We start from the raw sequence: 12,430 nt of genomic DNA on the forward strand, positions 1-12,430 counted from the left end.
AGGCTAAGGACATTGTCCAGATCATTCCTGAACTCAGTCAAGCTCGGTGCTGAGACCACTTCCCTGAGAAACCTGTTCCAGTACCTGACCACTCTCTCAATAAAGAATCTCCTCCTAATATCCAACCTAAACCTCCCATGTCGCAGCTTCATGCACAGAAATAGCCCAATAAAATGACTGTGGTTTTATTTCTGTATGCTAATGCATTTATTTTTTTTTAATAACCACTTCAATGTGTCTTTTACCAGTAGTGAAATAAGGGTCCATTATTTGTCCAGTTATTTCGATGACTACATGAGATACTCATACTTAATACTGAATTCACTGATTGAATAAAAGAACCAGTACATTATAGGCAAATTTTATGTTATTTCCTAGGAAATCCTAGTAAAATAACAAACTACAATTCAAGAGTTTACTTCGCTGTTCTTTCAGGAACACCCAAGAGCTTGATCACTTCCCTTCATTGCTTTTTATCTTGGGTTTCTTTTCCTGCAGATGAATGATCCTCAAGGACTGTACCTCTTATTATTATGCAGTAGTGTTATTACTCTGTGCCACTGACCAGTGTCATGGTATGATTTACTTTAGCAGTTATCATCCAAGAAAAAAATTCATCATTTTCATTTTTAAGATGACAAAGAACTTTGGGTTACTTTCCATAATTCATATCACCATTCAATCCTTTCCTTTTTGTGGTATCAGGATTAATCTTAGTAGCAATGCTATTCCATTTGTCTGAAATAGCTCACTTCAGGGGTTTTCTTTCTGTTACTGAGCTGTTCTAAACTTATGAATCCATTTCAACTTCAAAAAGCTATTCAAGGTGTGTAGGAGTGCTCCCCAGCCCTATTTAAGGGAAATCCTTGTTGTTAAGTTGCTTCTGAGCAGATCAGAGGAGAGAAGGTTGAGAGCTCCACGTTAAACTCTCAATTGGGCATCGCATCTTCCCAGAATTATTATCTCTTTGCATTTGAGAAGAGAAAAATCCATACACTCATTTAGCAAACCTCAGGAAAACATAATGTCTGACAAAAAAATCGAGGTAAAGTATTTCTGACTCACAAAACTTTTAATTTATTTGAGAATTTTGCACTCAGCCACGCAGAATCTATATTCTGCTTGGTCTCAGCTCTAGGCATTATAAATACAGAGAAAAAATGGAAGAAGGAAGATAAAGGCCTCAGAAAAAGCAAATAAATGTAGTATAATGTGAAAAAGTGAACTGACAGATGAGTAAACCCTATACTTACTCAGAAATGGCAAGTAATAAATTCATTTTTAAAAATTCAATCAAAATCAAAGAAAAGGGTCATTTTAGCTGTGTTTCTGTACTTTTAAAAGCGATAAGCAGAAAAACTATTTCGGTCACACTGGAAAACAATTATAGAATAGAAAACGTTGGGCAAAGTTTACAGCAAATACTGCAAGAGACAAAAGACCTACTTGACCACAGTGAATACAAAAACAGAACATGTAAAACTGATATAAAATGTAAAATCAAAAAAAGATTATAAATAAAACATGACAAAGTTCAAATGGTGGAAGAAGGTACCTTGAGAAGGCAAATAGCAAGATAGTATTAGCGATATTTAAAAGGCAACTATTTATGCAAATAAGGCTATTTATAAGACTATTTATATAAAGAAGAAAATAAAGATGAAAATAATAAGGCAAAGTTTACTACTCAATATGCATTACTTCCCCACATACACAACTGTTGAAATAGAGCCTGCTATAGCTTGTAGACAGATGATTCAGGCACCAAAACCCGTAGGTAAATCTAAAGCAGATAAGGAGTGAATACCACAAGTATATTGCATATAAATATATTAATTTGAAATAAGTATAGCAGCTAATGTTGGTAGTACCATTCTTCATTTTGGAGGCTGGTCTATTTTATACAGGACTATGATCTTGTGAGTGAACGTACCCCTCTAATGCATACATATACATACAGTTTTCTCCTCCAGTAACAAGTTGCTGTGGCAGCCAACTCTTCCATATAAACAACCACTACACCACAAACCAACTTTCAAATTTTTCTTTCTCCTTGAAATCAACTTTTCTATAAGTTGGTGGTGGCTTTGGCTGGGATAGTGAATTTTGTTCATAGTAGCTGGTATGGGGCTGTGTTTTGGATTTGTGCAGGGAACACTGTTGGTAACACAGAGCTGGTTTTGTTACTGCTGAGCAGCAGGTAAGCAGTGCTTACAAAGACCCCAGGCCTTTTCTGCTTCTCACCCCACCAGCAAGGAGGCTGGGGGTTCACAGGGAGCTGGGTGGGGACACAGCCAGGACAGCTGACCCCAACTGACCCAAGGGATATCCCGTACCATATGGTGTCACGCTAAGCATATATACAGCTGGGAGAAGAGGAAGGAGGGGTAAGACATTTAGAGTGATGGGGTTTGTCTTCCCAAGTGACTGTTACAGGTGACAGAGCCCTGCTTTCCTGAAGATGGCTGAACACCTGCAGTCAATTAATTCCTTAGTTTATTTTGGTTGTGCATGGCTTTTGCTTTACCTAGTAAATTATCTTTAACTCAACCCATGAGTTTTTCTCACTTTTACTCTTCAGATTCTCTCCCTCATCCCACTGCAGGGAGTGAGCAAGCAGCTGGGTGAGGGTTAGCTGCCAGCTGGGGTCAAACCACAGCAGAGTATTTCTAAAAATCTGGTCTATTCAACTTCTCTCACCAGGTTTTTTTGGCTCAAACCCTATTTTTCTTCTGAACTGGCAACAGATGTGATTTGCAGCATGGCAAATTTCAATTAACTAAGATATTACAAAAAATAATTTGATAAGGGTGGTCAAACATTGGAACAGGCTGCCCAAAGAGGCTGCAGGATCTCAATTTTTTGAGACTTGATTGACAGCCCTCAGTAATCTGATCCAGCCCTGGAGTTGGATCTAACTTCAAAGCTGGTCTTGCTTTCAGTGGAGAACTGGGCCAGATAACCTCCCGACGTTCCAACCTCCCCCACCAAGCTGAATTGTTCTGTGATTCTATGAACTACGGAGGAAGTTCATTTCATCTGACTGTGGGTGATTATCCTAACGAGAAAGCAAGCACTTACTGAAGCAAATTCAACGCACACCTTAGTCATTTTTTTTTAAGACTAAGCCATGTCTTCATGCTTTTGTGTCTCCAAGAATTTTTTTTTAAAAAGAGATTACCATCTGAGACTAGATATACAACTTCCACATAACCCAGGTGAGATGAAATCAAGTTGGAGAAATATTTTTTGGATCGCCTGCAGCTACATGTTTACCCTAAGCTTAACAGATAAACTGAATAGGAAGGTAACTCAATACAATGACTTAACACTGGTTGCTACGACATGTACCATAACCAACAGCCTCCAGTTCTGCAATTTGAACAGCCCATTTTTGATCTATGGAAAAGAAATACCTGACTCACAGTTTCTTTTTGAAATGGAGCACTATTTCAATTTGAAAGGTCAGTCTCCACCATGCAAGTAAGAAGAGCTTTTTCATCACACTGTATAGGTAACAGATTGACATTGATTACTTTTTTTTACATGGTGTCTGCATACTTTTGCCTTGAGAGTTCGATTTATTGGGTTAGCTAAGTCTGTATTTTTCTAAAAGCAATTCCAATGCAGGGCAGTACTCTTAATGAACCATCCTGTCATGATTTACAGGCTCACCCAGAGAGACACAGGGGTGTTCCTATATTCTACATGAGGTATCAACAAGCCCTGAGGAGACAGATGACAGAAACTTTTAATACAGGCGCATAGATGGTGATCAAAAGAACACAGTGTAGATGATCCCATATTGTAAGTTTTTACATTCCCACAGAAATAGAAAATAATTGGGGGAAATTTGCTAGACAAAGGTTATGAAAAAAATCATCTGCTATTAATGAACATAGCTAGAAAGACCTGGTTACTACTTCTGTTAACTGTAGTATCATACAAAAGCAGTGACATGCTAAAAATTCCTGTATTCATTAAGTGTACTTTACAACAATGTATTTCAAGTAAGATTTAACTACAGTGAGAGAAACATCAAGGAAAGGCGATCTCTGCCCACCCTGTCAGGTTGGGTTTCCCCACAGCAAACACAGGTGCTGTTGTTGTGCATTGTTTTTCTTTTGTTTCTCAGGTAAGGACTGCACTGCCTCAGCTTTGCAACAAAAGCTGTTAACACATTTTAGTATGAAGACAGCTACCTCATTATGTCCACACTTTAACTTCCTCACTGTGAAGCCTATCTGGTGGTCAAATCCATATGAATATCCCCACTACAGTAACTTTAGCATAAGGATGTTATTTAAACAATTTTATCAGCAATTACTACGATCGAGTATTGACGAACCTGGAGCACAGGTTGCAACTCCCACCCATCAAAAACGAGCAACTTAAATGAGGTGACAGGCAAAGCAAAAGTCTCCCTCTGTATAAAAACATATGACAAGTTTGTGCTTGGCTGGAAGAAGCAAAGCAGTTTTGTCAGCAAATGCCCATTTCTTGAGCTGAAAGCACTTTGCTAAAAGCATCAGTTATAATTACATTTCAGGCATTTTGTCCAGCCAATTACTGCGCACACAGTTACAGTCCATCAGGAACCATCATTCTTCCCTATCAGATCATTTGTCTAGGACTTCAGGATCCCTGTCTTCAAGTCAGTCCAGGCCCAGGACAGCCCCAGCAACCTCCCATTTCCCCAGGTTTCTCAAACTCAAAAGAAATTCTTGCTTCTCTTCTACATCCCCAGGTCAGATGTAGCCTGCTGCTTTTCTGCCCCCTCAGATGAGCCTGAGCCTTGCTCCTGGGACTACTAACAGCCTTCAGGTGGACAGGTCCAGTGCAGGTCTGAAAGGACCCTTTGAATTTGCAGGGCTTGGCTAACTGTAACTGCCATACCTTATTTTGCATAGGTGAGTACAGCGTACAAAACCAGATCAGAAGGTCAGCCTGCCATGGTTGCTACTTGACCTTTCCTTTCTTGTCGGCATAGTCACGAAAACTGTTTGATCTCCTTGATATTTTCTAAGTTAACTGGTATTAGCAAAAGTAACACAGCTTCATTGAAGACATCTTCCCTTCATACGTGTGCTAATCTTGCCTTCACTTTGCACAAAAATGTGCCCTAAGCTATGATGACAAACTTGTACGGCTAAAGGTGAACAGATTATACAATATTTAGAGAGTTACTTGTGAAAAGAGGAAATACTGTATACTTGCTTTCATAATGTAGCGTTTAACCTCACATGCTTTATTCCTCCCTCTACACACTGCCATTCCTTTCCCCTCACTGTGCACTAATTTCTGCTTTGCCAGATGACCTCCTAAAAATTCACAGTGAAGCTAACAGGACCCAACCCCTCCTGTATGACAGCAAGAGCAGACTTCGAATTGCATAGAAGGATCTTGAATCTACATCCAGTTTTCTTTAGGTGCAAGGATGAGGAAGCTCTTTGTCATTGTTATATGTGGAAGCTACAACAGGGTTTCTTTAAATGCCAGATCTGGTATCAAGCTTCTGCGAACTAAAGCATAATGCTATGGAGAAGGTCCTGAAACAGACATGATGGCACCAAGCAAACGTGTCACAAAGTTCCGTGACTCTTCCTGCAACAATACACTTTGCTAAAAAAGAACAGCCTCAAAGGAAAGAATTCCCCAGTGGAGGAGTCCCGTGTGCTTTAAAGTAATCACTAATTTCTGTCTCAACCAGCAACCTAAAACCCCAACTGTTAAATTACTTGCTTTACTTGAAAATGGGCGAATGCAGTCAACAGCAGCATCACGGATCCTGGCCGTGTGCCTCCACTCACCCGCTTATGAAGACGTTCTGCTTCCTCCTGATACGCAGCAAGTTGTTGTTTCCATTGTTTTACGTTGGCAGTGGACTCCAGCAGAGCTGCTGTGAGCTTAGCGTTATTACCCTTGAGCGTGGCCAATTCCGCTTCCCAATGCTTGCTGATTGTCGAACTGCACAGACAGAATGAGAATGGTTAGAGCCCCCAAATCTTTCCCTTTTTCCTTAGACTGTTTTGAAGTATTTTTTTTTTCCCAGAATATCCAGGGAAAATAGAACTATGCAAGATCCCATGACTGAATATCCAAATAAGAATCCAAATGCTCAAATCATCACAACTATAAATTTTTAAAACTACTGAAAACAAACTGTACAATTCCAGTGCAACAGGTTATTTTAAAATAATGTTAAAGAAGGATGAAACCCACATCGGCTTCCCGAACGAAACATCATGTAATTCTATAATATGTATGTGATTAGTGACTATTTTAATATATATGTATTGAGTGAATGTGCTTTTTCAAATCTCCTAGTTTATGAAATATATTGTAGAAAAGGATTTGTCACCAGCTTGACTAAAAAGAGCTAATGTTGTGCTTGAGAACTACAGCTTAGTTGCTTTAATGCAAGTCTTCTATCCCCAAAATACACTTTCTTTATTAAATCTAATTTTTATTTGCAAGCTCAAAGATCTCAAAGATCAAAATACTATAAAAGCACCTTTCCTCGGTAATACCAGCAAAGAGACTAAATATCAAGGAGAATAGGGATTTTATTGCTTTATTGCAAAGACGAAACCAATTTTGGGGTTTACTCAAGTAGCCCGTGGAAGAAAAATCCTTGCCTAGAGTTTAGTTATTCTTGGAGCAAATGCAAAGCTTTAATTTTCACAGGTAATTAGTTTGCCATCACCCAGTGACCCTATATTTGCACTCAGAATGCAAGGGAAAAAGGTCTCATCTCAGACACGTCAGGTGAATGTATTAGTATGTAAATAGCTCATTAATGATTATTTGTATAATGCTAACAGCATATGAGGTGCACACCTATATGGAAAATACATACAGAAAATAATTAATTTTCTTTAATTGGCTTACTATTAAAGGCATCATTGAAAACTAAACATTTGTAACTCTGGCTAAAATTATTTTGTATTTAGGTTTGTGATTAATTATGAGGAACTATTATAATCTAATTCTTCATTATAACAAGCATATTTTAATACTTTATTAGAAATTATTATTACTATTTTGCATGTAAGTTTATAGGTCCATTTCAACTTTCTGAGCAGGAACAATGAAATACTCTGCCACCATTTTGTCCACAGCACTTCCTCCATTTCACGCATATGCCCAGCCCATCCCACCACGGCATAGTTCAAACACGTGACGACTCCTACAAATGCATCTCAGATCTTCAAAATCAACGAGCCACCAAGGAACATTCATTACCAATTCAGATCACATCTACTGTTTCACTAAAACGATATCTGATTCTTCCATGCTCCAGCATTTCCTTCCAAATACGCTGCTTCACCCCCCTGAACAGGAATACAAGTTCCTTCAGAAGAGGAATACGGGTTGCTTCAAATTGCTCTAGCGTTTCAGGATCTAGTCAACTAATTAAAAGTTCATCACTGCAAATTTTATATCCTAAATGACTAAACTAAAATAACGATAATCCTACTTCATCAGGGAACACTGATTCATATACTAACGAAGATGGAAACAAATTCCTGCAACAATGTCTACTCTTCCACACCTCTAATCAGATTTACCCTTCAGTTACAGTAGTATAGCAGATCAACTAATTCGGAAAAAATACATGCTAAAAAATGTAGTTTCTTACCACATTCGTAACTCCCCCCAATGTTCTGATATGAAAAACAGACACCCATCCCATCTGTTTGGTGGAAGTGAGTAGTTCTGTTTAGTGGTTCTGCTACAGCAGGACCCGCAGCAAATGGTGCTTGTATGGCACCCTTACACCCTTTGTAAAGTGTGCCTTACCAGTCATCTTTCCCCACAGAAGACACAGACACAGAAGATTTTATACTGATGTAACACAGCAGATTAAAAGCTCTGTATGTGGGGTCAGTTACATGATAACTGTTTGATCACTTAATATCCTACTTTAATATCCAGCCAGTGAAGTGAACGGATTTTCTTTCGATGTAATAGTTTGTACACCCACAATAATGGAAGTTAAACATCTAAGCCCTGCAGATCCCTGAAGACCTACTCTCAGGCAGCACTGAGTAATAACACGAGGGGGATTTGTGGCATGTTTCACCTCCACCTCTACCCAGCGCCCTTAGTACCTGGCCAACAACAGTCAGGAGCTCTGAAGTTCTTCCTTGTATAGTGGAATGTCAGTGTTAAATATGAAACATGTATTTTCTACAACTGCTACAGCTGCCTCAGTTCAAAAGCTAGAAGGTTTCACAGAATCACAAGGTTGGAAAAGACCTTTGAGATCGCCAAGTCCAACCGTACCTGTCCTCTACTAAACCCTCTCTGTAAGCACCTCATCTACTCGTCTTTTAAACACACCCAGGGATGGGGACTCAAGCACCTCCCTGAACAGCCTGTTCCACATCCAAACAACCCTTTCAGTGAAGAATTTTTTCCTAACATCTAATCTGAAACTGCCCTGGCACAGTTTAAGGCTATTTCCCCTTGTCCTATCACCTGTCACTTGGCTGAAGAGACCGTCACCCACACTGCTACAACCTCCCTTCAGGTAGCTGTAGGCAGCGATAAGGTCACCCCTCAGCCTCCTCTTCTCCAGGCTAGACACCTACAGCTCCCTCAGCCACTCCTCCTAAGGTTTGCTCTCCAGCCCCTTCACCAGCCTGGTTGCCCTTCACTGGACTTGCTCCAGGACCTCGATGTCTTTCTTTGGAGCTGGTTATTTTTAAATTGGTTGTTTTCAACAGGAATGCCCCTGAGTATTATTTCTCAATCGTACTTTCTATCATTAAGAGATCTCCATAATGGGAGAGAGCAGGTCTATCATAATGCAGATGTCATTTGTTTGTAGTATATACTAGTTTTCTTCTACAAATAATTTCTACTGCATCTTCTACAGATTGCACTATGGCTCCATCAAATATAAACATATTACTTAAATTAGTCTATTTTTCAAATCTCATAACACACAGTCACTTTCAACTATTTAGATTTATCCTATTTCTTCTTACAAAACTTCACATTCTCTGACATAAATACAATCATGTGATGGGTATCACACCAGGAAACACAGAACCAAAATAAAATTGTAATTTGATTAAAATAGCCCATAACCAATCCTGGAAATGCTAACTTACTTTTTTTCAAATACTTTCTTGACAAACTAGTATAAAAGAGGAAAAAAGAGTGACATCATTTCACATTTATTCACACTTCCAGAGGAAACGATGGGAAACACATGGTTTAGATACAATGAGAACTTTCACTAAGAAGAGAAGATGCTGGGGCAGAGGGAGATTTCTCACTGTGAAGAGGGAGAGAAAACACAGAGATATGAGGGAATTTTGATGGTAGAAGAGCTGTACTATAGTCACTCAGGATAGGCACAGGTGGGCTGCGCATACTCTTTCTCTCTAAAAACTTTTACTTAATTATTCCTTAAAGGGTTTTGGCTGAAAGAAATTGACTTTGCCCTCAATGCACGAGATTTTGTCATAGGAAATACATACACAGCTCTCAACTTGACAGCCTTGACAGCTGTAAATTTCTAAAGCAAACCCAAACCATTCCTCATTTCTTTGCTCTAGGAAGCACATGAAATAGGAACACTAACTCCACAATCAAAGCAATACAGACTGGAATGCAACTGCAGTTCCTCACCAGGGTGCAAAGAGCAAATCTGTGTGTATACCCTGGGGAACACAGGCACACACACGCCTGCAGCCCTGCGGTGCAAAAACTCAACCTGCATGCATGGCTTGTTCCAGTCTGAAATCCACGTGTCCGTTTGCTGGCAGCACCAAAATTTTAGCAGTGATTTCTTCAGATTTGTCAGAGTTAACATCCCTGACTGCCTGACATATTCAGAAGTTTCAAGACAGCCCTTCAAAAAGAGAGATGTCCTTAACACTCCTGCTTGTTGCCTGGTTTACAGTGTTAAAAGTGCCACCAAACTTTCAAAAGTATCCCAATAGGGAATAAAGCCTGGTCACCTCCCTTTTAAACTTCTGAAAATAAGAGAAAATCCTTTCCGCATATACGATTACATTAGTGCCAAATGCAAGAGGGAGAAGGAGCCTCCAATGGGTAATAGCAGAACACAACTTTTATTGGCTCCACTGATCATGCTATGTTAAAAAAAAAAGTAGATGAAAAATGCTTTCATAACAGAAGTTTAGGTCTGATTGCAAAGAAAATTATCTTCACAGTGGCAACTGTTCATAGGATCATAAGCACTTGTTAGTGAGCAAAAGGTCAAGAGTCTCCTGAATCTCTGATCCTTGGTGCCAGCCAGGGTATCTGGTGCAACATCAGACACATCCACAGTCAGAACACCCTACGGTGCTCGACCATCAAAGCAAAGGATTCAAAGTCAGATATTTGACATCTGTGGCATCCAGTAATTTGATCACTACCACAAAACACTCCCAGAACAAATGCTGGTTGGTAACATGCAGCCTAACCGCAACACCCCCTGAAAATTCAAGTAGGAGTCAGTGATCTTCTGTACTTATAGGTATTCTAACCAATAAGCATCAGGCCAATCTCCTTTCTCACTGGGGATTAGTTACAACCCCAGTAAGTCACTGAGGAATAGCTTTGCTATCTGTCCATCTGTGACCTGAATAGAGTGCCAGAGGCTATAAATGCATGATTATCTTTCTCTGCAAAGTAGGTCACTTAAGGGAAATTAATCTGAAAAGCTCCAGTCACCACGTTTAGCCAGTTGGAGAAGGCCTGCAAAAGCAGGGGGCGGGGAGCACACACTGGTGAGTTGCATTCAGAATGAAGTTATTTTGAGAGATGCCTTCATGAAGCAAAGAAACAAAAGCAGTTCAAATCAAGGGATCTTCTCTGCTTTTTGAGTCGGTATTGCTTGTTCACCATTTCCCCAGTTGCAGTACCAACACTAAAAAAAACACAGTTTGAGCTTTATTCCAGATTTACAGAAATAATATGCGCCCCAGGTTCTGCTTTATTAATATTTTACGGATTTCAATATTGGATTCATCGCATATAATTAATTAATTTTAAAACTGGCTGTCTTACTATAGCGTAGCCATGGTTTCAAAGAACTACAGTTGCTCAAAGAGCACGTAGATTCTTTTCTTCGGCTATCACTGTGATCTGCACTGCAGGTGTATGGTGAGCAGTGCCATCTTGGGAGAGCAGAAATGAGGAGGAATTCAGCTGAGTAGAGAATGGAGTAGTCTCACTACAAAATTTGGCATCTGTTATAGTAACTAAATCCATAAGACTTGACAAATATGAACAGAGCAGAGTCCCTGTGGCTGCTGCCCAGATTATAAATAGTGGCATGTGTTGGAAGCAGCCCAAGAGCCTGGTGGAGTGAGCATTACCAATCAGCGGGAGAGGGATGTCAACCAGCTGGTAAGAGCGCATTAGCTGTGCTGCCAGCAAGGGGTGATCCCTTCTGACAGCCTTGCCGGTGAGCCTTACGGAGCAGCTCTTCACGGTGAAGAAAGCAAAGGGGGATTGTGAATGGTTTGGTTCTGCTACAGGAGCATCCAGGAGCTCCAGTGACCTTGCATAGGGTAGTTTCTTCTCTTTGGAAGCGTAAAGCAAGCGTTTGGGTTTATGGAAAACTCCCTGGGGTTCTTGGGAAGGAATTCAGCACAAGGTTTCATATGAAATCCTCCATATGAAATAAGCTTCAGATTATGTTGAGGTCGGAGGCTGGAAGGGCAAATCTCTGCAGCAGGCTACACTTGCTGTTGCCTACACCAGAACGATGTGACTGTCCTATCAGTTGGAGATGTTAACTCTGCTGATGCAAAGGATGAGTGCAGCATCCCTCAAGGTATTCCTAAAAGCTCACAAGAGCCCTCCTCTCATTCATGCTAAGAATGAGAGCTAAGCTCCTCACTTCCTGTCCTGATTTAGAAGAAATTTTAAACAGTCATTTGGGGAATTACACCCATTTTCACAAGGCATCTTCTGTGGCCATCTCTTCAATGTGTACCATTTCTTCACGATAGAAAGCATTTAAGTGTGATGGTTTTAGAGTTTGTCCTGATGCAAGTCTAAAGTAACTTATGCCCTCAGTAACGATGTGGAAATTTCTCCCTTTCTCTTGAACATTCAAAGGAAAATTGGAAACAGAAAGGGGTTTGTTGTTTAATTATACCTAACAAGGGAATCCCATAATGAGTGGGAAGCCAAAGGAAGAGCAGTGGATCAACCAGTCCAGAAAGAGACAAGAAAAAAAGTTGAGTTGTTCTGCCATTTTAGTCTTCATAAAAAGCCCTGCTTATACAGGTGCAGGAGATTCAGCTGGTCAAAGACTTCAGCCTTATGTGCCCCAGGGACAGAGTCATCTACAGCACAGTTAATAACTAAAGACCAGAAAAGGTAGGAAAGCTACCATAAGAACAACAGCTTCTGTACGTAGAAAACTTGGGAAATAAACCAAAATTGCCTCTTT

The 12,430-nt window shown here is 40.0% G+C and overlaps 1 protein-coding gene across 1 annotated transcript in view; it reads right to left on the reverse strand.

Annotated features, from left to right (window-relative positions):
- The window catches only part of HOMER1 (homer scaffold protein 1), a gene marked incomplete at its 5' end in the record, with an annotated part of 84,790 nt that overhangs the window by 13,914 nt on the left and 58,446 nt on the right, over positions 1 to 12,430 (reverse strand). The window contains one exon of the mRNA XM_084278499.1: positions 5,811 to 5,967. Coding sequence (XP_084134625.1) covers positions 5,811 to 5,967 — 157 coding nt within the window. The remainder of the gene's footprint in view (positions 1 to 5,810; positions 5,968 to 12,430) is intronic.

The sequence above is a fragment of the Gallinula chloropus genome, assembly GCF_964237585.1.
Source record: "Gallinula chloropus genome assembly, chromosome: Z".
Taxonomy (NCBI): Eukaryota; Metazoa; Chordata; class Aves; order Gruiformes; family Rallidae; genus Gallinula; species Gallinula chloropus.